Source organism: Tyto alba, unplaced genomic scaffold (assembly GCF_018691265.1).
Source record: "Tyto alba isolate M040663 unplaced genomic scaffold, T.alba_DEE_v4.0 Super-Scaffold_9, whole genome shotgun sequence".
Lineage (NCBI taxonomy): Eukaryota > Metazoa > Chordata > Aves > Strigiformes > Tytonidae > Tyto > Tyto alba.
In genome coordinates this window covers 38,020,390-38,047,154 of record NW_024881330.1, presented here as the reverse complement: position 1 = coordinate 38,047,154, position 26,765 = coordinate 38,020,390, and the positions used below count along the sequence as shown (strand labels likewise).

General features: G+C 40.8%; 2 protein-coding genes across 6 annotated transcripts in view; one reads left to right on the top strand and one right to left on the bottom strand.

Moving 5' to 3' along the window:
* PDE7A (phosphodiesterase 7A) overlaps nucleotides 1–26,765 on the bottom strand; it is a 95,049-nt gene that overhangs the window by 55,317 nt on the left and 12,967 nt on the right. The window contains exon 2 of one of the 2 annotated variants that reach the window (XM_032996185.2): nucleotides 23,370–23,905. In XM_032996185.2, the coding sequence (XP_032852076.2) occupies nucleotides 23,370–23,507 (138 nt within the window). In that variant the 5' untranslated portion in view covers nucleotides 23,508–23,905. Of the gene's footprint in view, nucleotides 1–23,369; nucleotides 23,906–26,765 lie in introns of those variants that run through there. The other variant, XM_042786164.1, reaches the window with a different exon arrangement.
* LOC116962441 (protein FAM9A-like) lies at nucleotides 23,381–25,814 on the top strand. 4 transcript variants are annotated; one of them, XR_004407613.2, is made up of 4 exons: nucleotides 23,381–23,492; nucleotides 25,030–25,064; nucleotides 25,238–25,337; nucleotides 25,670–25,814. XR_004407613.2 is itself a non-coding variant. In XM_042786166.1 (4 exons), exons 1-4 carry the CDS (start codon nucleotides 23,934–23,936, stop codon nucleotides 25,735–25,737), a joined length of 564 nt encoding a protein of 187 aa, XP_042642100.1. In that variant the 5' UTR covers nucleotides 23,903–23,933; the 3' UTR covers nucleotides 25,738–25,814. The 4 variants fall into 4 exon arrangements, 3 of the variants coding, with proteins under 3 accessions (XP_042642100.1, XP_042642099.1, XP_042642101.1); XM_042786166.1 differs by lacking the exon at nucleotides 23,381–23,492 and adding an exon at nucleotides 23,903–24,324 and having other exon boundaries at nucleotides 25,268–25,337; XM_042786165.1 differs by lacking the exon at nucleotides 23,381–23,492 and adding an exon at nucleotides 23,903–24,324.

The window sequence follows — 26,765 nt, the reverse complement described above, 5'->3', positions numbered from 1 at the left end:
AATAGCGCAGTGGAACAGGGAAGGAAAGGTACCACGTACTGTGGCTGACCCATCAGCCTGGTGAAAATCCTAACACTTGGTCTTTCATCCACTTTTCCAAACTGTGAAGAGCAAAAACTTTTCAAATCCTGAAAATAAGACATCAATTGATTTTCAGCACTGAACTTCTTTATTCTGCTCTGAGATGTATGAGTATTTCTATTAAGTAATTCCTATTTCTTTCAAAAAAGTTTCAGACACATCCTTCTAGACAAATGATACAGACATTTCAGAGAATATCCTGAACTTAAAGGTGTTTGTGGCAATAAATCTCTAGCCAACACAGTCAGATGCTTATAATCCATACTTAGATGTCCTTAATTTTAACACACCCCTACACTCCTCCCTCCTCCCCCCCCCCCAAAAAAAAAGTACTTGTGCCTCTTAACTATATTATCTTACAGCATATACTTTTTTTTTTTTTTAATAGACAAGAGTAAAATTCCATACTGGTTTGCGTAAAGTCTGAAATGGCAATAGACTTCACGTTATTGCCAAGTGCTCAAACTCCAAAGCCAGAACTCATCTTCTCAGCGGCTTCTCTAAAACACTCATCAAAAATACCAGAGCACTTCACAAGTACTCATCTTCAAAACCCCAGCCCAGCACAAAGAGATCAGAGCCCGAACAGAAGCCCTTCTGGGCACCCAATTTAAGATTGCTAGAACAGTATTCTTCCAACTTTTTAAATCACATACAGCCCCTCAAGTAAGCATAGCTCCTTGGCCTGAGATTCTTCCTCTGTTGGGAGTGGGTAGAAGGGACAAAGAAGGCAGGAAAGGAAAATCGGGCTGCAAGATCTCACATCAAGCACTTAAATGAGAAGCATACAATCATGATCTAGGAAAAGCTTGATTTACATGTCTGCACTAATAAGCAATTACAACATGGAAGCATGAGAAATATCTTTGTCTCCAGAGTGACATTTAACTGCCTTGTAAGTACACACAATCCTCCATTCTCCTTAGACAAAAAACACAAGGAATGGTTATAATGCTCCTCACAACACACACAAGTACATTTTGTGCAATAAAGGAGGCAGAGATTTCCTGGAAAATATTAACAAAATTAAAACCTCACAATGCATTGATGTAAGGATGTTAACATGGATTGCACAGGCAACCCAAATGCAGTATTTCCTAAATACTGTGCTTCTCCTTAGAATTACATCCATAAGGGAAGCAAACTGTTGTCACAGTTTGTTTTCTTTCAATTTAAAAAACAAAACAAAAACCAACAAATCAACAACCAAACTACGAAATTCTCTTGGGTCAGAATATACTTTACCCACATAACCTCCTAAAGAAGTTGCAAACTCTATATTCATCTCAGAGGCCACTTCTACTATTTTAAGGCATAAACTACATACATACTTAATTTATCACATTCTAACAACAGAAAACAAATTAAAAATCAATTTTAAAAATTAACAAATTTAAAATGTATTCTGAGCAACAAAACAGTAATTCTTTGCATAGAGATATACAGGTACACTCAGCACGTAAGGGGTATTTGGAAACAAATGTACAAATTTAAAGCAATCATTCTTAACCAGCAAGTACGAACTTTTTACAGAAAGCAGTACAACGTAAAAGAAGTAAAAGTAGTTACGTAGACCAATTCATTTTTATCCTACTTACACTTTTCCTGGAACAACTGAACTTTCTATGCTGGATTTGCTGATTCTATTATCTACCAACTCAGAAGTTCAGTAAAAAGTTTTAAAACTCCTGGGTTTAGAACTATTCTGAAGTTGCTTCCTCTAGGCAGGTTAGTTCAACACACAATGCCTACTAAGAGTTGTAAGTGGTACAGTAATCGTGGCTAGGCATAGCCAGGGTGTTAGCCATAAAGCAATCTGTCCTTAGTGATGAGAGTAAGTTTTCAAGTGCACAGTTCATGCTGCAATGCCTTTGACCCTGAAAATTTAACATTGTACAAAGCTTTGAACAGGTTAGCCACAAGAGCACAGAAGAGTGCTGGAGAATCTCCTAAGAGCCTTTGCAATAATTACAATGAGACTAAACTTCGCTATAATTATTTTCCTTGTTTAATAAAAATAATTGCTTAATGGTTTAATATCCACAGGTCGTTTATCTGAAAAACTGATGCGTCTCATTGTCAGGTTATGGCTTGTGCTTACTGGGACAAGGCTACTGCCCTAAATACTTCAAGACCACCTTGAACTGAGAGATTGCTATGCTGTCCGTTACAGTACGTATGCATGGGACAGAACACTCAGGGCTGGCACTGACTTGCACCTCCATGCATTGACATTATTAGCTCTTTTTATTCCCCAATTTTGCAAAACAGGTTTCACTATAACAACAGTCAACATTCAAGAAGGAGGAAGAAGTACGACTAAGACACTGAACTCCTTTCCTGGCTCCAGCCTCCCACACCCCACGGACCTGTGAAACAGGAGGCTTGCCGCCTTCCGCTGCACACCTTTCAGCCTTCCACCAAGCAAGAGCATGCCCTACGGCAATATATATTATTCCACTTCTTCCTGATTCCAGACACGTTGAGAAGGAGTGAGATAAACTCATACAAATGCGGGGCCCCTGAAGAGAGGCAGTGGAGTAAAAATCTTAATTTTTTGTAAGTAGGCATCTATTATCACATGTTGGAACAGACCACAGGCAGCTTAGAAATCAGAATTGTAACTTCTTCAAGGCTTAGAAAGGCAGGTTTATTATTGCATTAGAGAAAAATATTATGTTTAAAAACCAGCATACATCTGTGAAACATTCAGGGCAAATTTCAGTTTGCATCAAAACAGTATATTTTCACATTCATATTTAGCCTTTACTTACTTTTGTAGAAAAAAAAAAAAAGACATCTAGAAGCTAAAAAATTTCTTCAAATGCGAAGTTACAAAGGTCACAAATATCCCCTGCAAAACCAGCTGAAGGGACAATAAGCTTTTTCCAGTAGCAGAGGAAATTAGCTAGATATTCTCACAGTATTTTCATTAAAATCATTCCATATAAAACAAATTCCATATGCAAAATTAAGCAAGTAGCTTATCAATCCCCAACTCTTTTCTCCATATAAATTATGTTACAGACCCCTCAAAAGAGGAATTAAACTTTTATTCTCTAACCAAATATCACAATGTGCTTATTTTTTCCTCAACATTTTGCACTGTAAAATATATCCTGGCAAACTCACCTTATGAATTACTTTGGTATCTTTTTCCCCTAACATCTGTGGTTAATTTCTGTGCAACAGTTTGAGATTCTTCCTTAAAAGTGAAAGGGTGGTGATTTTGCTAACTGGCAGCATTTTTGTTATTTCAAACATACAAAAGGGTGAAATGTAAGAAACCCAACAAACAACTGAATTGAAAAGTAACTCTGCTGCACTCCCAATGAGACTAAAAATAGGCAAGACAGCTCAACATCAGAACTGGTTTATAATTTTTGTTTGCTCTTAAGACAAAAAAAAAAATGGGGGGGGGGGCAGTCTGAACAAATTTTTAAGACAAATATAATTTTCAAGGAACCATATTTGGGCTTGGTTTTTTCCCCTATGCTACAGTATCTCTTTGATAGTAGTTTGTTTACTCAGTTTCAACTTCAATGAGTTTCACTTCCTACCTTTTACTTGCACTAGCAGAACTACAACAAACATACAAATTTCTGAAGAATAAACGTGAATGTTCTTCAAGCCCAAAGACAAAGACCTATTCAACAGTGCTACTTAGTTGCTCTTACCTTTTAGCTTTCATGCTGCATGAAACCTTTTTAACAAGGTCTGCAAATTGCTCAGGAAAACTGACAGTAAAATAGTTCATTAACCAAGAGTTTAGAAAATGGGAGGCTGGGGAATGCCACCTCAGGCTTGTAACAAGGCACAACAGCTTCTCCTGAAATAACATGAGCAAACATTTTATGAAGTCAGAAAGGTAACCCAAGTCTTTGCAGCAGCTAGGAGAAAAGAAGTGAATGAATGAATCCATAAAGGTATAAACCATGTGTACCCTAAGAAAGGAGAAGACAACATCCACAGGCTTTTCTTTAACTGCCACTTGTGACAATTAACTAACTGCAAGTAGGAGCTGAGTCTCACCACCAACAGAATCATCCAAAAGAAACTTGAGCTCTGCTTCACAGTTCACACAAACAGGGAACCAGAAGAGAAGCCAGGCATATTCTTGCCTCCCTCAACAAGCAGCAAGTAGACTATTCCCCCCACCACCACCACCAGTTTTCATTTTGGCATGCATATGCAATAGCACATCTATGAACTGCACCAGTTTGGACAAAGTTCTTAATAAGTAACATATCCAATTTCCCTACATTTATCAATCTGGGCTGCCAGATATCTGGAAATCCTTCAGAGAGCAACTTGGTATCATGCACAGCAAATCAGCACGTTCCAGGCACTGAGATCATTCAATATGATAAAGTCTAGAACAGACTCAGTGAGCTTATGAATATGGGAACAGCCTACATGTGTGCACTAAACCTGTGCATGCCAAAGCCTGCTACACATGTGCAGAAGGCTCCTCAGATTCCTACCCACTTTCTCCAATAGAGAATATTAGGTGACTCATTTCCTTGATGTGTACATGCATCATTTTAGTGTGGCTAAGAGACCTTTTTTTCTTTTCTTTTTAAACTGCAGGTATTGTCAAACTCCATCAGACCAAATCAGCATCATACCAGTGGCACCCCTTGAAATTAAAATAGTCCTGCTAATAATCACTCGGCATATCTGATATCAATCCACATCCCTGAAAAAAAAGATATTTGAGGGAGGAAGGGGAGACAAAGGGGAGGGAAGCAGTCCAGATTTCTAGAGCAACTTTTTTTACCTATGGTCAAAACTGACAGGCAAGATACCAAAAAGTATCCAGCACTAAAAGCATCAAAGCATCATCCTATCAGGAGAGAAAACAGATGAGTAACTAGAAACAATGCAGGATTGTCAAGCATTACACAGATTCATACCTTAAGTTTTCCAAATAGCCGAGAACTGTGATACACCTAAAACAGCATATCAGTTCTGTAATTATTATGAAGTAACAGGACCATTATATCTGTTGATATAAAAGGCTAATTCACTACATATAAAGATAGTTTAATCTTCAGTATCTTGATTTAGGTGCCTTCTAAACCTACGAAATCCTCCTCAGGTATGCCCTCATTTTTTTTTTTCCCCTTGCACCCCATCTAGATTTCTGCAGAATATCAACAGCCCACAACTTAATTCAGATGTCACAACGAAGGTCTCTAGGATAACAAGGATGTCAGATTCTGGATCTGTGTGATGATGACTTTACATTAGGTTCTTTATTGTGCTGGTAAAAGAACAGTCAGTCTGTTGATGGAACAAAAAGTTTCTCGTAACAGTACAGAAGAAATATAGTCGGGTATTAACTGGTGAGGCCCTTTCCATCGCCCAGCCTCCCCAAAAGAGCAGATCCTCAAACTCTCTTAGAAATCCCCTACCAAGGGACTGCTTTCAGGAATAGCACCAACCCATGCCAAAAAGACTATCAGAATAATATACTTGGTTCTAATTTAACAGCTAAGATAAAAACTTACTTTAGAAAGCATAAAACACCTGAAAAAGTAATAACCACCCACCAACTTTATGATGCAACTTCTATCATGTTTGTAATTTAAAGACACTAAAACAAGACCTTCACTTCCACTTTTTCCACCAACAGAAGCACACTAATCAAAGTCGATTGCTACAGAAATAGCAAGAATTTGATCTGAAACGTTAAGAGTTATTGAAAACATACAATTTTTAAATGAAAGCTGAAAAAAGAGGGGCTGAACAAAAAATAAGACAGCATTCTCTTAACTTTAATGCCCTCCGCTAATATGAACAAAAGCTTGGGAACAAAAATACTTGTGTATTCCAACAGCTGTAATTATGATGCTTCACCCATTGTACTTGAATGAAAGCAAGAGGATACAAAAATAATTTTTGTTTGCTGTGACGCACAAAGCATTTTTTAAATCAAGTTATGCAAATCAATACTATCTGCAAATTACAATGAATGTATCATACTTGTGTAACAGTTAACCTAAGGAAAGAACTTATCCAGCTTAAAAGTGAACTTGGAAACTCTGAGATAGTAAAAAAAAAAAAAAAAAAAAAAAAAATCACATTGCACCTGGTGCTGTTTACATTCGTCAGTACAGATAAAGCTTTCAGAGCTCTGCTGTGTAAGGTTTCAATGCACAGTCCTGCCTATATTCCAAACAACACCAAGGCAGTTAGTATTACCCATAAAATCACTTTGCTTTTCCAAACAAAAAACAACACAGACCCACCAAAAACCAGCCTAGAAGTTCACTTCAGAAGAAAACAACGTTTATTTTTCACTTAATCTGCATACCCTGAAACCAGTTTAAAGAGACTCAATACTGAAAACATTCTGTAGGTCTCATCTTCCAGAAGGGAACTTAATCACCAGCTTCTTCAGCTTTCGTTCTTCCTGCTCAGTTTCTTAAAACCGCACTTTCCTTGCCAATATGTGAGGTACCACAAATTAAGTAACTGACATCATTTCCAAAGACAAATCACCTAGATGGCCAGACAAAGCTGATTAAGAAGATACAGTGCAGCCATACCAGCTTCATTTGAATGCGTGGGAAGAACTGACAGTGCCAACACGTTTATGTAATGTGGTCCCTGCAGATGTTCAAATGCTTTGAGTTGTCAGCTGGCTTTGGAGATACACATCACAAAGCAGACTGGCAATTTAAAGAACCACCCTCCAGGTGGTGGTGTGTGGATTTTAACGTGGCAAGACATCTTGAGAAACATGCTGGGATATCTACCTTATAGAACAGAAAGTTTTAAAACCTCAATGACACATTCCACCATGGGCTAATTAGAATTAATTTGTGCCCCATGGCCTTAAAAGCTGCTTTTACAATATTTAAAACTTCTTAATTCATCTTCAAGATGACATCCTTTTGCCATAATTTGGTCTGTGACTGCAGGACAATTTAAAGTAGCAAACCTGAAAATTCTTAATTACAAATCTGGCCCATCCACACAGAACATTTTTAAAGGCCTTCAATTCTTGTTGAAGTGCGTGCCTGTGTATGTGTGCCTGACAGAGAGAGAATGAATGAATGATCTAGCCTGTCCCTTTACCACTGGCAACAGGAACCAGCAGCAGGCTGAACTTGGGCCACCTTTTATACCCTGACACAGAATCAAAGGACAAGACCATGCAGAGTTCTTAAATACCACTTATATGAATTTCTATCTCAAATATTTTAAAAATCTACACAAGAGCATACACCACCACCCCCATTTTTTTTCCTTTTAAATTACAGGTTCTGCTATGCATTTTACCTATCTTTCCTGCTAGTTTTACACATTCAAACAGTTTTTTTGTCTCCTTCACACTACTGTTGACATATTTTACCTCTGTGTATTTAATATCAAAAAGCACAGCTCACGCTCTTCTTAAACACTACATATTTGCTTCATGAATTCTAGTCAAAGTTGTGAAGTTAAAAAAGAAAATGCCTTCTTCTTAGACGACAGACAGTAGGAGATTCAAACTTCTATGTGCTCCATTTTGCAAGTATAAAGGACTGATTACTGGAGTTTTCACGTAGTATGATGGAAGTGCCAGCATTACCAAGCACAGCTCTGACGCATTTGTCTACTAGCTAGCTTCATTCAAACACTGCTTGAGAACTTTAGAAACAAGCAGCATGGCAGTCCTTCAGTCTTCCCTTAGCAGAATGTCTATCAAAACATCAAGCAGAATGATCCTCAAATACTTGAGATGTACTCACAAAGGTAAACATTCATGAAATATAAATGCAGTTCCTTTAGCAGGCCAACAGCATTTTATGTCCATGGAATACTAAGACAGCATTTTATTTTAAAGCCCACCAACCAGAAATTCTTTGTCCAAACTAAAGAGGTGAAAGTCATCATGTTGCTCTCTCGCAAAAATCATGCCCACTAATCAGAATAACCCATGGCTGCTGCTGGAGGCTTAAATAAGTGTTGGGAAATCTAGCATAAAAAAGCTATTATGGAAGACATGTCCTTACCTCAGAGTAATTTTTCACAAGTAAGTATAAATGCATTACTTTCATTTAGTGAAAAAGCAATGTACTATTACAAGAGTATATGTCAGTTAAAAGTGGAAGCAACACCGAAGAGTCTAGCGCTAATGTCTGCTACAATTATCTGCACCAGTAATTCTGTATTACTGGTCTTGGGCCCCAGCTTGCATCATCAGACCCCAGAATATTTATGTATGTCCTCATTCTCAATCCTCTTCTGTCTCAAACAGTGTGAAGGACTACAAGCTGACCAGACCCTTTTCCCCTAAGCATGAGTCCTCCTTCCTCTCAAAAGTATGACAGCAGAACCACCGTATTTTATGGCACACAGAAGAGCCTATAGGAGTCTGCAAGACTTGGAAAGGGAATTTATGAAGGAGGAAAGATTCCAAAAACAGCTAAGTGAAGGGATACACTTCTGTGTATCTGCATAGCTGAGATAGGAACAGAGATGCTGGAAGAGTGTGCTTCAACCAGATCACACAGGACGTGAGAGGTCACTGCTGCTGGGGCAGAGATGACAAAGTCCCCTATCCCACCTACAGTCCTTGTACAATTCCTCAGCCCTAGAGCAGAGGCTTAACAGTATTTTGATTCTGTATTTAACTGTAGCATTATTTTTCATAACAGTACTGAGAAAGATTTAAAATGCAGACTACCCTTGCACATTTCAGTCAAGCAAGTGTAACTAGCTAACGCATATACATCTAGTTCAGAACTGCAAACTGACAGAGGTATTTAGGTAGGGTAAAACTCACATAATATTTAGACCTGCATGCCACAAAACTAAAGAACATAACCACTTCACTAAATACCCATTTTAACTACAGAAACGTTTCATCTGCCTTCAGAACTGTAAATCTCATATCTTCACTGAACCCAAACATTACACTGTGAATGCACCAATGAATTTTCACCAATATGTTTCTTTTTCCTGAGCTAGAAAATGTAGGATTGTGGATTTATAAAACAGTAAAAACCTGCAGGATGCTTGGGACTTAATATAAAAAAAAAAGAAGATATTAGAAGTACTGCAATGATAGGACAGTAATTCCTTTGCCTGCATATATGGGTTTTTTTTTGCCAGGTCAGTTTGTTTATGGGATGAAACCTGACTTTGAATTATTTCAGTTCGTTATGGTTCTAATTAACCCACATTAGTAGCTTCCTTATTAGTCTTCTGGATATCATCGCTTTGGTGCTTTTACCAAACCCTTTCCAATTGCTAAATTTTGGACTAAGGACAAAAGTACATTTCACAGTCCCACTTTATAAATTATTTCAGGCCTATACTCTCTGCTGGTTGACTTGAGTGTTCAGAAGACTCACATCAGTCAAAGGAAGTGTAGGGTTTCAGAAAAAAATACATAAACTAGAAACTGTACCCATACTCTCCATCTGAACACTCAGTAGAATCAGGCTCAATTCCAAAACCAGGACTATCTCTCTTTCCCCGTGCCCTTCCTTTTTAAAGTTAAGCCACTTCAACTCTGGCAACCACCTCTCTTCCCCAATTACTGAGCACTTTAACAACCATGCTCCAACAGACACTTGTCACTCCATAGTTAGAGCACAAGCTCTTATATCCAGTATCGTATCCTGCACCCCCCCAAAGTCAGCCCACAATCTAGAGGTAGGGCCACTGAAACTGCTGAGGAATAATGATGTGCCAGGCACGCCTCAAGTGCAGCCCCTTTATCCCAGTTGCCAGCAGGCAGCAGCTCTGGATCTGCTAGAATTAAGAGGCAAAGCAGCAGCATAAGAGGGTCCAAACTGGAAGCACTGATAATTATACCATCTATGAGACAACACCACTGACCTGATGCACATGAAGCAGTTCACATCCTTGTGAGGCCCCAAGAGAGGCTTAAAAGACCACTGCAACAAAAAAAAAACCATCTCACTGCTTTGGCAGTGCTAGAGGCCACTATACGGTTTCAACAAGGGTGAGAAAATTGATACAGAAGCGCTGAAGAAGCAACTGAGAAGCAAGCTCAATGTTGGAAACTGTAACTCAGCAACTATTGCCTCGCTGGAGGCCTCTCTGTATTGTGTAGGCGCTGTCATACTCTGCAGCACGATGGTTTTTTCATCCCCTGCAGAGAATTAGCGGCGCAGTCCATAGCCAGCAAAGGCTATCACTTCCTGAGAAGCGGGGATGAAAGTACACACCACTACCTGACAACACACCCAAGCCTAGGTGCTCACGGAAGCCTTAGAAGTCCACAGCTTTCTCCGCCTGACCAAAGCTGCTTCCTTCTTTTTTGCAAAGCGATTAGATCAGTGGAATTCATAATAAGCAGAAATCTGCTTAAAACATTATTACATATTACTACAATAAATAATCTATATTTTTGCAATACATACGTTTCCTTTATTTACCAAACTCAATTTCATTGGCACTTTTGGAGTCAAGTGAAGCACTGGCCCCCATAAAGACACCTGAAACTTTCACAGAGGGTTTGAGGGGCTGCATCTGGGCCTGGGCCACCACGTAGCAACGTGAAGAAAGCAACGCCACAAACCAGGCAGTAGAGGTGAAAAAAATGCAACAGACAAAACAGATGGGGATCAATGTGTGCATTCAGCAAAACCATATTGCTTTCAAAACAACATCACAAAATGCAGAGTTAATATTCTGCACTTCACACAAATTATGTGATCTTCACCTGCTCCTAAGGGGGACAAACCCCAGAAGGCACTGGTGGCACAACACTCACACACTGCATTTAGTCAGACCTCATTATTTTCTCTCACAAATACTACAAAGGAAACTTCAGTAAGACCTTTACATGGTGTCTTCTACAGCAAGCATGAAGAGCTGATAAGAAAAGATGCCCATGCACATCACTTTTTCCATCCTCAAGTTTTACTTCACCTGCAGAACAATCATCTGCTACTGATCAATTCTCTTCTCACAAATGCCAGCGTGCAGGAAATGGAAGCCGATACATCTATCACCACAGCTTCTTCTCTTCTATTATGATCCAGCAAATGCATCAGCAGTACGGCCTACCTTATCTCCCGTACGTTGTTGATGGGCCCCAGGAATGTTTCTCATGGTGGTGCACTGGGCAGACCAGCATATTATGGCTTCTGGACTCCCTGAAGGCACTTCTCCGAGGACATGGGTTGGGTTCCACACAGGCCCCTAACCAACCCACCCACAAGTATCTCCACAGAACTGGATGCACTTCAGGCTGGGATTCAAAATAATACTGCCAATCAACATAATCAGCATACTGTGTGCTCTACTAAATTCAGCAGAAACGGATGGCTGAACAACTGTGCACACATGTACTCAGTCAATCCAAATTTGTTTGACTTGACAACTCAGTAACATAGAGAACAGCTATTACAGTACGACTGTCCTTGGCCTAAGACATGCGTCAGGGCAAGCGCCACAAAGTTTGAAGGAGATACCTAACAACTAGGAATCTGGAGAAGGTGTGGAGGGGGGAAATACTAAAAGGAACAATCCCAACAGTTATGTGACATGATGCTGAAGCACTTACAGATGTAAAACTAATGTGCCTTTACCTGTTGTTCATTCTGACCAAGTGCTTCTAAAAATTTACTGTAAATGATAAAGGCTAGCAATCTAATTACTATAAATTTATTGCTTAGAAAGATCAAGTGAAAGCAACAAGTCTTCCAGAAACTGATATATTTAGGATATGATTTTGTCTTGCGACTTGCTGTGGACACAGGACAACATAGTAGCAAATGGTATTTATTAATTAATTAATACTGCTTTGCTCTCTTTTCTGAATCTATGCACTACCCACTATACCCTTATTCAGTTACATTTTCATATATATCTTTACACTTATTTTCATATATATATATACACACACACACACTAGCAAGCGTGTTAAGTATTTTAAGAAATTCTCCAAAGACAAAAGATAGGACTGATCCTCATGTTCTGACACTGACTTTTATAAACTGTAACAACCATAGCTACTTTTCAATAAAAAAAAACGCAGAAAGGAAAGACACTTTCAGTTTCACATGACAATAACCTTTCATTTGTACATTATTTCTAAATGTACTATTCAAACACATGAGAAAAACAAAAACAAAATTTCATATTTTGAAGAAGTCTATTATCCCAAATTTCCAAACTGGATGTTTTACAGTTAAAAAGAAGAAAAAAAATATAGATTCTTTTGACAGTTTACTTTATCAAGCATTTGTTCAAAGTTTGACAGCAGCCCTTTTAAAATGTTCTTTTTACCAAGTCAAATCTATCCAATGTCTGAAAAAAAATACAGAAGCATGGACTTATCTAATAAAGATGAAACTACAGATTTTATACATTCATATTCACATAACTTCAAAAGATAGGGGGTGCACAACGCTTTTTCAAGAATACTAAATAGCAGAATACAGTGCATTAGTTGAAACTAATAACACCAGGGAATTATTCAACCCACTCTTGTTTGGGGAGAAAGTAAAACAATTCCACTCAGTTGTCAGCTGCTCTGGACATTCCTCCAACTGCAATGGAAACAACTTGAGTCAGTGTTGCCACACACTGTGCTGCCTCTGACTGCATGTCCCTGCTCCTTCCCTTGCACCAACACTCCTCAGATCCTGCAAGAAAGCCAGGGAGAGCCGAATCAGCAGAAAATTACTGCTACAAAAAGGAAGGGGCTTTCTGCTGCTGTAGCTCGGTAAACTAGCTTTCTGCAGGGTCAGACGAGTGCAAATGTCAGCACAAGAGGAGGAGTAAAGATACGCAGCTAAAAGCAATTACTGTGCAAGCAATACTGCTTACGTTTAACACCAAAAGTGCCTTGGAACTGTGACTGCAGACACTAAATAAAACTCTGATCTGAAAAAGAAGAATTACTGCTTAAAATAATATTAGTAATAAAAACTATGACTCCAATCAATGGTAATCATCAACCACAATGCCTCACTAAGCACAGCATCTCACAGTGTCAAGCAAGGTAGAATTAAAGAAACTGCCCTCCTAATTTTCATGACACATAAAATACAAAAACCATTCTACTTAATCTTAATTTGAGGAGTGTCAGAAATAAAAAAAAAAAATAACATGTGCATTATTAAATTAAGAAATGAGCTTAAGATGTATTCTTTAGCTTATTGATCTTTGCCTTCTTTCATCCTAACCAGAATCTATGCTACACTCAGCATAACAGAAAAAATTGACCTCCTGGCTCTCAAGCTGGTTTCAATACAATCAGATTTTTCAGTATATAGTTTCCTTCCTATGCTCTCATATGAATACATCAGCATTAAGGATAAAGAAATAAGTCTTAAACTTCATTAGTCATAATAGTCTTTCCTACTTAGTCAACCAATCATGAATAATAACTTCTCGTCTAATCCTCTCAAATCATCTTTCCTAAAATGCTCATGAAAATGGATTAGCCTTGTAGTGTACAGCAGATTATTTCACTTACAGTCTACTGTATCAAAAGGTGATAGGTGAAGAATTTTAACCAAGGGCCTTTTATTAAGACACAAAACATCCCTTCAGACCTCAACTTAAGCCGGAGAGCATTGGCAAAAATAATGCCATAGTATCACACGAAAAACACCAAGGTAATCGTAGTTTCAACCATTCAACACTCCAAGGAAGACGAAACCCTTCTCCTCCTCAACAGAGTCTAAAACTCAGTACAGATCACAGAGTACAAGTCTACCACATTACCTTCAAGCAAAACGTAGGGAATTTAGTACATGCAATTTGCGGTGTTTAATTTCTAGTCTTCATTTATGGTAGGCTGCAAAACTCTCACAATAATCTGAAGCAACAAAGATATAAGCAAGGTGACTATATTCAGAAGAGAGCCAGTGTCCTGTTTGAAAGGAGAAGGGAAAAACTGGGGGGGAGGGGAACAAAAGAAAAAAAAAAAGAGAGAAAGAAATTGTATTAACTATTTGGGACATTATAGGATTCTCAGCATAAAAAACTCAAGTTCACTTTTTTTTTTTTTTTTAATTCATGCAATAGATAAAGTTCTACCATTTCCTCTGTCAATGTGTAGCCTAAATACTACATGTTTTATCTGGACGAAGATGCAACCAGTTTTTGTCCAAATGAAAACAAGCTGGGAAAAGCTGATTAAATATATTGTTTATTTCCAGTGAAAAGTGCAGAAATTTGTGTTATCACCATACTAAAGGAAATGTAGCTCAGACTTTACAACAGAAAAAATGACAGAGCAAAACTCCACGAAGTTACTCTGTAGATCTCTCATAATAAACATCAAGGAAAACTCCTCGCCTTTACTTCCATACATAAGACATTTTTTATTTAGCCATTCCACACTATGGTTGCAACTGTAAAATAAACTGTATCGATTTTTCTTTGCCAGATGCCAGAAAGTGCTCAATTATTGCAGTTGCTGAAATCTAAAGTCTAAAATTCCATATATAATAATCAAGGAAATTTAAGGAATCCAGACTTCTTGAAAACTGTTTATAGGCCTTCACCATTCCAAAATAGAAGCTAAGATAGAGCACTACTGACAAGACCCCTCACCACCACCACGCACACGCATTTCATGAGATTACTGCTGCACAAGAACTTTACTGAAAAGTTTAAAAAAATGAAAGTGAGAGTTCATGCCTGACTAAACGTGAAAGCTCCTCAGTGCGCCATCAACTGCAACATCAATATATGGAGCGTACCAGCTGCAAACATAAAGCAAGAAATAACACAGGCCAGCATCGCTCCTGCCATGACAGCTACGGTCCCTCCACTACTAGACTATACTACAAAAAATACAGTATTTTTTAATGTGTTAACTTTTTCTGATGTAGATGTATAACTGAGTCCCTCAGGAAGTCACTTGCTTGTCAGCATCCCAACACCACAGGTGCCTTAAATTCTAAGACAACTAAGAACCACCACATCAGACACAAAGATGCTAAACCTTGCCTGTTCCAAGGCTGATCCACCTAATGAAGTCTCAAGCTTCCCATTATAACCTTTTCCCTCACAGCTTTGAAATAGGTTCCTATTTATTTTCCTTTGGGTTTTTTTGTTGGTTTTCCACCCCACCCCCCAACCCCCCTTTGGGACAGAAATGACCCCTTGCCCTAAAGGGGGCAACAGGGTTTTTTCGCATGTATTAAATATCCAGTTTTACTAGTGAGAGTAGCCTCCAGCTATGTCTGCTATGGAAGGAAAAAAAAAAATATCACTGGTAGAGGAAACGGCCTCTTTTTCTCCACATATCTCATCTGGCAGCAAAGACTGTGAGAAATAATAAAATCTTCCACTAATGCAGAGCTATCTTCATTATTCCCATTGAAGCATAATTTTGGCTCCTTCACACTTTCATCTTGGAGCTGAGAAGAGAGTTTGCCTTCTACCTTGTGATAAAAAGCAGACTTCAAGAATCTCTTTAATTATAATTATTGTGGGAGTGTGGTCAGGAAGATAATAAATCAGTTTACTGTATCACAGGTGTACAAAGTGGGGGGAAGTGGGAAGAAGACATGAGTTAGACTGTTGTAAGAGAAATAAAAAATTCTCAGGGTATGGAAGGGAGGAGGGTAGGGAAGGTGAGATAACAGCCACAAATTTATTTTCGACCAGAAAGAAAACAAGACATTTGGCTACAAATTCCTTACAATACACCTAGGATGCAAACATACAAATAAACAATTCCCCAACTAACCCTTAAATCCACTTTTCCAGAACTGCGTTTTTATAATAAAGTATTTTGTCTTTGGCAAGCTGCCTTGCTGGATTACTCGGGGTGCTTATTTACACTGCAGTTACTTGTTAATGACACAATAAGAACAAACTGAGGAAAACTTCACGTTTAATGAAACACAAACTCTTCCAAGCTCTCCTATGAGGTTTTCTGTGCAGAACACTGAACTGGAATTTGAGAGGTCTAGGTTCAGTTCCTGGTCCCAGACACATGCCTCCTGTAATACCTTACGTGCATGTACACACCAAGCATTTGTATTTGCTTATACAAAAGAATTTTCTCAAGCAGAATTGAACATTTCATTTAGCTGTGAATGCACACAAAGGACTATTTGCACTAAATGCATTATTTTGTATAATTTTCAAGATTAAGATTAAACTCTTCAAGTTTTAAGCATGTCCACGCTCAGTCCTTCATTTACAAAACAACATAATACATTACATTCCTTTAACAATATCTTGAGATAAATTAATTTGTATCCTTAGACACCCAGCTGTACAAATTCACACGTGGAAAGTATTGATGTGTGTTAACAAAGATTTACACAGTGAAGGACAACCAAGTTACTTCGGTTTCACACTTCTGGCAAAAAAAAAAAAAAAAAAAATCTAATTTGAGCTGCCAAATTACTCACTATTTCCATGCAGATTCAGTGAATTTTTAAGAAAGGCAAATATAACAAGTTTAGTCCAATCCAAAAGGTGTTTCTCATACATGAGCCATAACCTGGCAGGACCTGAAAATACAGTCATGAATCTGAGATCCTCTATGCTAGAAAATTACTCAGTAGACTCAGAAATCTACGATTTTAGCTGAAAACCAGTGGAAACTTGGAGATACTGTGTGATGAGGGAAACACAAGAAAACAATAAGCTAGAGGTCACTGACATGATGAAGAGCTGTTCTAACAAATCACCATTCTATTACCAGGGCTTTTTTTCCCCCCGTAGGCTTTGCAGAAAATAAAAGAACTGAAGAAATAAGGATCCAACTGCAAACTGCAACTCAACATTATTCTCCACATGCCAAAACAGCAGAACAACAGAAATATCAGAAAATTACATTATTTTTATGATACTTTATTAACTCATAATTGAGCATATTAGTATACTGAATCAGAATTAACCCAATTTGAATACTGTGCTTTTCTCAAAGCAACCGAAAAACCACAGACTTACTTGGCAAATAGCTAAGTTTGTCTATCAGCTGGGATAGAGTTAATTTTCTTCCTAGTAGCTGGTACAGTGCTGTGTTTTGGATTTAGTGTGAGAATAATGTTGATAACTCACTGATGTTTTAGCTGTTGCTAAGTAGCACTTATCCTAAGTTAAGGATTTTTCAGTTTCCCATGCTCTGCCGGCGCGCAGGTGGGCAAGAGGCTGGGAGGGAGCCTGGCCAGGAGAGCTGACCCCAACTGGCCAGAGGGATATTCCATACCACAGAGTGTCATGCTCAGTATATAAATTGGGAGGAGTTGGCTGGGGGCTGATGGCTGCTCAAGCATCAGTCAGCGGGTGGTAGGCAATTGCATTATGCATCACTCGTCTTTTCTTGGGTTTTATTTTTCTTTTATTATATTCCTTTTTATTACCGTTATTATATTTTATTATTACTGTTATTATTATTACATTTTATGTTGGTTATTAAACCATTCTTCTCTCAACCCAGGAGTTTTACTTTTTTTTTTCCAATGTTCCTCCCCATCCCACTGGTAAGCAGCTGTGTGGTGCTTAACTGATGGCTGGGGTTAAACCATGACACAAATAAAGAGGTTTTTTTTAAAGAAAAGATGCTGAAACAGACATACCATACAAAACATTTCTAAACCCAACAATCTGTATTTGCATTGCATTTCTACATTATTAGCTCATATAGAATATTCATATACTAATGCCAATTCCTTGTAAAATCATTTTGTGGTTAAAATTCAGTATTTCACAACTTAAGGGGCACACAGTTGCAATCTCTTTTCAAAACAGTTTCTCTTTAAAGATAGCATCAGAAAAATTTAGGTTCATACAAAGCACAAAACATACTATTACACAATCTGGACAAAGAAGAATTGACTTCTGGTGATTTAAGACAATCTAATTAATGGGGATTTTAAACTATTATTCTGCTTAGATCTTACACAGGCAATTACAGGCCATGAAATAAGCTGCTATGACCTTTTGCAGAATGAAAGTACCAATATTGCTTTACACTACAACATATGAAAAAGGTAATTGGTCATAAAACTCAGAGAGCATTTTAAAAATGAACTGCCACATAAAATTACTGTAGTGCATGAAATTCCCAATCAGAACTTGTCTGTGCTGTGCATAGAGTCAGTCAGTCTCTGACTCTCATATGAATAGATGCAATCTCAGCAACCAGACACAATAAATACAAGATGAAGGGAATGGCAAGCATAGCAGCAACACACAGAATTAATTCCAGAGGCTAGGAATCACAGCATGAAAGTTATTTCATTATTTTAACTTGTTAATTATTCATGCAGCAGAGATACAGGAATCGGCAGGAGAAAGCCAATAAAAGAGAAAGCAATTGAGAAACACTGATGGAGAGGATTAGAAAGGTATAAAAGAAAAGTTATGAAAAACAGTGGATGAGGAAATAAAGAGGTTTAGGGGAGGGTTCCACATACAATAGCTGGGCCAACTTAAGGCATTCCTTCTCTCCCCCCACTGCTTGTTACTCCTGGTCTAGCATTGTGCTTCCTCCTTACTAACAGGCACAATCATTTGTGAAACTGTACTATGAGTCAGCCAGGGCTGAAAAATAACCTTATCCAAAAAAAAAAAAAAAAGAAGTTGACACAACTAAGAGGAAAATGCCGGAGCAGAAATGAGCAGCTGCAAGAGAAAAATAGGTCACGCCAACACTTCTCCCAGCAAAAAGGTGCAACCGTGGGATAGAAGACCCATGCCTGTGCTCAGACCATAAAGATACACCTCTCAACTGTCTTGTAACTTGTAATGGTACATGCAGAGCAAAACATTTTGAATCCCATCAGGTGACAAACACTGAAACAAGAACTTACACGGCAAAACGCGGCCAAAGCACTTTCGTGAATTTGGGGAATACATCTTTCAGAGGAAGCATGAGCCTTTCACTGAAGAATCCGCCCGTGCAGTTTACTTCTAGCTGCTCTTAGTGACCTTTTTCCCCCACTACATCCTCCAAGTCAAATCGAGGATTCCATGTGCACGATCTGTTCAGGTGTGCATCACACAGAGTCAAAAAGTATGATGCTACATTGCTTAAATGCATGAAATGGAGATGCAATAAAGAGGAATCATGAACTAGATTATCAAACACCAGGTAGCAGTACGTGGTACTACCTGGTACGCAGTAATACTCAGTACTTCAAGGTAGAGACTTACTGCCTACATTTCTGAGATTCAAATGGAGTCTTCTATTATTTTCTCCATTCCCTCTTCATGCAATTTGATCCTTAGGAGACATCTTTCTTTACCATCATCAGTTTCAAACATTTAAGGACAGAAAGTCCAAAACTCTATCTTTACCTCTATTCACTGCTACTAGATACCACTGGTGCATTTTTGGAGGCACTAAACAGAGTGCAGAACCAGTTACAAGGTAGAGAGACAGAAATGAGTCAAAAATAGCAGGTCAGGCCAAAGTTTTTTTACTTATTTGTGATATGTTTACATCAGTTCAACTTTTGGAGGGAGTGCAACGCAGGACACAATCTAAAAGTACTCACAGCTATGTCTGTGAAGTGGTTTTCATTATAAACCTTTATTCATTAAAAAAAAAAGACTAAATTTTCACACTAAAATACAGTTTTAGAAGCTTTTTTGCTACTATTAAGAACACAATTTAAAAAAAAAAAAAAAAAAAAACGAATGAGACAAAGAATCCAAAATTGTCCTCTGAAAGCTCAGCTTTAATTTAAAAACCATCATTTTGTAACATTTGGAATGAACACCCTAAATGTATGGTCCAATGTACTACTTAACAGCCACTCGATCTCACAGTAAACCTAAATTCAATCTCACTAGTGTGACATGTCCTAGTAATTTCAAGTCACCCATTCAAGTGCCCCTAAAAACAGCTTTTAGCACTAGCATTTAAAATTATTTAATGTTCAAAGACAATTATTAACTCAATATTATAAACCCATACGATACCACCTTTTCACTTGACTGGAGATGAACAATAAATATTGCAAATAACCTCCAGGTAACAGATGTCACTGTTACTATTTTTGTTGTTAATAGTTTGAAATTAACGAAAACTACAGGGAAATAATTCATAGGTAAAAGAAAACTGCAAAGAGAAAAGGAGTAAGTTTTTCCTCTACAGTTACTGGGGCTAGTAGTAGGTGTAAATCACCACAAGATCTGAATTCAGTATTAGGAAAGAACTTTCTTATGACAAGAACAGTTAAGCATTATTAAGAACAGTTAAGTTGTCTAGTGAAATTGCAAAATTTCTACTATTTGAGGCTTTTATGGGTTTCAAAAGCCTAGTGGTACCATTTTTTCCCTTAAATCCATTCTGACAAACTTCACTAAATTCATTTTATTCAGAGAGATGGCAGGCAGCTACCCAGTTTCCTGCCTGTGCTATTTTTCTGCTGTTTTAGTGAACTGAATCAGCAAACACCTGACAAGCATCAGAGATGGCATAAAGGAAGTAGTAATAATACATGTCCAATATCAGGACTTTAACCTTCAAAAATAATGAGTTATGTCAGCTCACCGCATCTCGTAAGACTGTATCTTAGAAAACAGATTAAGCAAACAGATTAGACAAACATCTGTTAATAATACTGTAAGTACAATTTATCCTTCCTGGGGCTGAGAGTAGACCAGAATTCTCGAGGTTATTTCCAGCACGGCTTTGTTTAAGCTTTAAAAAAGCAACACACTGTTCATTTTGAGCCCATTTAGTGAAACTTTAACAAAACATTAAGCTGAAATTTCACTTAATATATTAAAAGAGATAAATATTTGCCTGCTTAGCATTGTCACAATTAAATGCTATATCTAATGTAGCATACATTTGTCTCACCTGTGTTTCCCATGTAAAATACTTCCATCATCATGGAATCATCACAGAACTGTTTGGGTTGGAAGGGACCTCAAAGCCCATCCAGTCCCACCCCCCTGCCCCGGGCAGGGCCCCCTTCCCCCAGCCCAGGGGGCTCCCAGCCCCGTCCAACCTGGCCTGGAACCCTTCCAGGGAGGGGGCAGCCACAGCTGCTCTGGGCACCCTGGGCCAGCGCCTCACCACTCTCGTGTTGAAAGGATAAGCCTAAAATGTCTTATACCTCGATTATTTCACTTTTAATCTAGAAGCAGGAATTCAATTTTCAAGACCTTACGTTTTTTAAGAAAATCTGCCAACCGTGTATTAACCATAAAATGCTGGCTATACGTACCAGCTTCTTGAGTTTGCTAATACACGTCTTCAGTTTTACTCCTATTGCTCAAAGTTGGCCTGAGCAGAAGACTGAAAATGATCGACTGGTAAGGGTTCAGACCTCTTTGAACAGCAATGGAACTGGAATATTAGGAGTCTTACAGAAAGACTTTCAAGGTGAAATTAAGTTCAGAAGTTACACAGAATCATTAATCTTACTGGTGATGCTTCTTAGTCTATCATTTACACCAGCCTGTGATTGCAGGTCTGGCAGACATTCACATCTGTCTGCAGGAGACTTCAGGAAAAGTGAAAAAAAAAAAAAAAAAAAAAAGATAAAGATAGTAAAACATAGATGTACTCTAATCTGCTGGCCAATATTAGGATATTTAAATGAGGAAGTCTTTGCTAATTCCCTTTTTAATATTTAAACTTATTTTTCTGGTTTAATCAAAGAAAATACTACTTGGTCAAACATACATAATAGTTTTCACTTTTTTTACAAGTTATTCAAGCACCTCTCCCTGTGAGTCACTCTAATATAGCTGCAGCATATTGGTCAGAAAACAAGGCATCCATTGAGAAGCTTGGAAGTTGGGGAAAAAAAAATACTTAAGTGTCAATACTGCATTTAATTTGATAAACCTGCATACCCTTCATGTGTCACCTGCTTTGGAGACCGCACAGACAAGGAATAAATAAAATAAATCGCCTTGACCATTTGCCTGTTCTTTTTCCCACAAAACCATGAAGGCTTCAAACAAGAAAGACTCTTACTTGCAAAGGACAAAATGTGCTAAATCAGGCTGGACTTTTGAGAATACTTCTATGTATGGAAAATTCGCTACCACCAAGTACGACTCAGATCAAGTGGTACAAATGGAAAAGATGCTAACCCAGCTGTTACACAGAAAACTAATTTGTCATCAAAACAAGGGGTTTTGTCAGTTATTACATATATACTCAGGGAAGGGAAGGTTGTCAACATATGTTCATCTCAATTTGCTTACTAATAATTATTTCCACATGCATTCCAATTCATGGTCATTAACAAGGTATTTTGTTGTTTCTTGCTTCCCAAACATCCACATGCCTAATACTCACACATGCATACAGACCTTCACTGCTACCCAACCCAGGACAAAGCTCTGTATTTTCTATATTTGCATATATGAAGCAGAGCAAGTCATGAAAAAGCAGAATAACTTAATAAGATACCCCAAAAATATAAACAACAAAAAGTGACCACTACACAGGTAAAGAGCAAAGACAACATCTTCTCTAAGGACAACATACTTCAGAGCACTGAAGCAGACCTTTCAATCTAGCCATTATAGGAAATCCCTAGAAGCCAAAACCGGCTGACTTCCCACCAAAACACATCCTTTCCAATATAATCCCAAATTCTCTCTAGAGAATTCTGCCAGAATCTTATCACTGTTTGCTGGGAAACCATACGAACGCATATTCAGAAATTTAGGACAGTCTTCACAAGAAAAACCTCCCTTTTGTCCCGACAGTTATAATGACCCTTTTTGTAGTATTTCCAACACGAACAGACGAAACAAAATACAGTATAGTTCATCTTGTGACTGATGTAATGTGGGCAAGGAACAATACCGTGGAAACGAAAAAGCCAAGGATCTTTGTCTCTTCCTAGAGAGATTGCCAAGACTTAGTAGTTGGAGGGACAAACAGCTTAGCATCCCAAATAAAACGCTGCAGTGCATGTTCACGATTTCAGTAAAGTCACTGCAGCTTTTGGCAACCCCACAGGAAACTCAGACCCTTCAAAGAAAGCCCAGGCTAAAGAGCCAGAAAACAGCCCGGGTTTAAAAACTGCAGGAGACGCAAATCATTCACTGGCTCTGGAAATCAACCCCCAAGGAGCTCACCCCTCCCGTTACAAGCAGCGCTGAAAAGGCAACCTCGACACAACTAGCCAAAACCCTATAAATCGTTGTATTTTCTCGCCACCGGCACTCGGCCGGGGAGGCCGCCGCCCCCCGGGGGCCGCTCCGCCGCCGGCCCGGCCCCGCCGCACCGCGCCGGTACCCCCAGCTCCCCGCCGAGCCCAAAGGCAGGCCCCGGCCGGGCCGGGAACCGGCGGGACCTTCCCCGCCGCCGGCGCGGAGAGGCGGGAGGCGGCGGGCCCGGTGGCGGTGCCTACCTGCGAGAGTTGCCGGGGGTTGGGGCAGCCGAAGAGCGCGGAGCTGGAGCTGAAGCTGATGGCCCCTCTGCGGCTGAGGACGTGCTGCGGCACCGGCCTGTCCAGCGGCAGCACCGGCAGCTGGTAACATACTTCCATTGAAGAAGCCTCCGTGCGCCGACCCGCCGCAGGGCAGCGGCCTCGCCCGCCGCCGCACCTGCCCGCGCAGGGCTCGCCGCAGCGGGGCGGCGGGGGGGAAACCCGAGGCGAAACCCCGCGGGGGCCCGGCGCCTCCTCACCGCCCCCGCACCCCCCGGGGGGCCGGGCCGGGCCGCGCCGGGCCCCGGGCCTTTGTCCTCCGCCGCCGCCAAAGCCTGGCGGGAACCGCCGCCGGGAGCGAGGCGGGGCGGGGGGGGGAGGGAGGGGGAGGGGGGGGGGGGAAGGAAGGCGGCGGCGAAGCGGGACGGCTCTGTCAGCGCCCGAGGCGGCGAGTCCCGGCCCGCAGCCCGCGGCCGCCGCCGCTCCCTCGGCCTCGCTGCTGCCGCCGGCGGGAGCCGCTGTCAGCCCCGCTGCCCGGCGCCGCGCATGGAGGCGAGGCCGGCCGGGGAGGGGGGGTGGGGGGACGCTTTGGGTGAGACACACGCCGCGCTCGCCCCTATTGTCCGGCACGGCCGGGAGGAGGAGGAGGAGGAGGAGGAGGAGGAGAAGGAGGGGGAGGAGGAGGCGCCGCCGCACGGCCCCGCTCCGCCGGGGGGAAGGGGCCGGGCCCTCGGAGAGGGGACCCGGGGAGGAGGAGGAGGGAAAGGAGAGGAGAGGAGGAGGGAGAGGAGGAGGAGGAGGAGGAGGAGGAGGGAGGAAGCCTTCGCCCCGCCCGCCCCCACTCGGAACAGCCCCGAGCGCGCTGGCCCAGGAGGAGGCACGAGCCCGACGGACTCTGCGTGGGTCGCGCGACGGGCGACACGCAGAGCGTCATCACGTAACGACCCACTCCTCTCCCTCCCGCCCGTGCGCGCGGCAGGGCGGCTCGGCGGCGCCAGCGGGCCCCGCGCGCCGCGCCCCGGCGCATGCGCCCCTCCTTTTCGCGCCTTCGGCGGCGGCGGCGAGGCCAAGGGCTCAGGCCGGCGGGGGGGTGTGGTGTGGTGTGTGTCACACACACACACACATACACACACAGACGGTTGGGAGGGCGGTGCCACGCCACGCCACGCCCCGCGGCCGGCAGCGCTGCCCGCGCAAGGGCGGGAGGTGGTACCTCCTTCCCTCCCGCCTTCCGTCCGTCTGTCCTTCCCCCCCCCCCCCCATCCACCACCACCACCACCACCCCCCGCCACTCCGGGCCGCCCGGCGGGCCGAGCACGTGCCGCCCGCGGCGAGGCCCGCGGGGGGGGTTGAGGTTGGGTCGGTACCGGCGTTTTCCGTCAGCCCTCGGCCCGCCCCCCCCCCCCCCCCCCCCCCGCCTGCGCCCTGAGGGGCCGGGGAGCCTGGCTGAGGGGGCGGCGGGCGCGGGAGGCCCGGCACCGGTCGGTACGGCCTGGCCTTGAACGGCCGGCTTCGGCGGCTGCTCGAAAATCGAACGCGGAGGGACGGGATGGTTTAAGACGCATATTGCCTTTCAAAAGCGCCGTACGGAGGAGTTCGTATTTGCATTTGAATCCCTGCTGTTCATTTTTTTTTTTTTTAGAGCGTGGAGGGTTGGGATTTCGGCAAGATGAAGAGGTAAAACCATATAATTTTTGTTGAGGTAAAAAATCAGGTTCCTGGCAAACCACACAGTTGGGGGAATTGGACTTTAAGGAAGAAATAGAATAATTCATGAGGTGATCTGGTCCATAGCTATGTACGACCCATTAGCTGGGACACTTGGAGCTAAACTTTGCTTCGTTTTTCAGGACCAAGCCTCCCTTTGTCTCTCCCTGCAGCTGCTTTTTTCCATCCTTTCATCTCTTTTATTTCTCCATCATCAAAAAAGTCCTAAATATAGCGTGATAGGTAAGGGAACGTTTCTGTTCTTTGAATAATATATGAAGTGCCTGTTCCCACTTAAAATCAGATTTTGCAAAATGATTCATATGACTTAATTTTGCATAATACATTGTTCTTCTAAGTGCTTGCTTACTGGCAGAAGGGTTTAGATTTCACATGATAACGGTTATTTATAGGCAATGACACTGCTTTGGAGGAACCCATTTGGAAAGAATAGGTGGTTTGTATGGAGGGTTTTAATCTGTTTGAAGTGGTAGAAGCAAGAACTTTTATGGATGTGAACTGATGGCCGTTTTACTCTGAGCTACAAAGTTAACATGCATCTCATTCTTTTGAAGAACTGCAATCCCACATCGTCTCATGGATAACCACAAGGGCACATGGACACATGAGAAGAGGACACTGAATCAACTGTCTCATCTTAAAAGCCTTCTTCAGCTGTTTTTCTCTCATTTCTTGAAATAAAAATGTCACAAGCATTCACAGTATGATTTTATAATGTACCTATGCAATAATTCAAAATATAAGTACATTATCATTCAAAGTAAAATAACATACTCAGCCTTTTTTTTTTTTTCCCCCAGTTACTAAGGTATATCAGGTTTTCTTCCACATTCTTTGACAATTTACTCGTATTTGGCCTGCTTACATTAAATTAACGGTGCATTTAAGTTACTGCCAGTACTCCACCAGCTTCACAGGAGTCAGGATTTCCCTCCCCCATTCACTTTTCAAAACTTACTTTCGGTTCTTTCCTACTGCTAACGAATTAGTTTTCTGTACTCGTGTAGGATGGACTTTTACTCAATCTAAAATTGAATTTATGAACAACGTACCGTGTTTTGTACAAAAAAAAAAAAAAAAAAGCCCAGAATTTTACTTTCACTGCATATACGTAGTGTAAATTTCAATCCTACAAGGTCAAGCTATAAATAAAGATTATTGATAATGTGTTTCGTGGTTCCTATCAGCTCTATGTACTTTCCATCCAACTAGTTGAAACTGGTTGTTTAAGGTTGTGTTAGCGCTCAGTCTGAGCCAGTATATCCTTAAATAACATAACCACCATTTTCCCTTGCTAATGATCAAATTATTTTTGATCTCTAATTAATGTTACATAAACACCTTTAAGGGATCTGAAATACAGTGACTGATTCTGTAAGTGTTATGCTTCCAGGACACAAATTACAATTTTTAATAAATACAGAAGTTACTAACATTAGCCAGCTGACAGTTTCTTGTACTAGTTAATGAGGAAGAATCCCACCTCAGGATGATATACAAAGCCTTTGAATTATGGCACAAGTCACATATTTTCCATCCAAATACATTTCTTACAGAAAGAATACACGTTCTGTGTCTTCTGTCCTGCCTATTCAGTCTGCTGCCTTGTCTTGCTGCAAGTTAAGAGCTTGTAGCACAGGAAATAGGCTT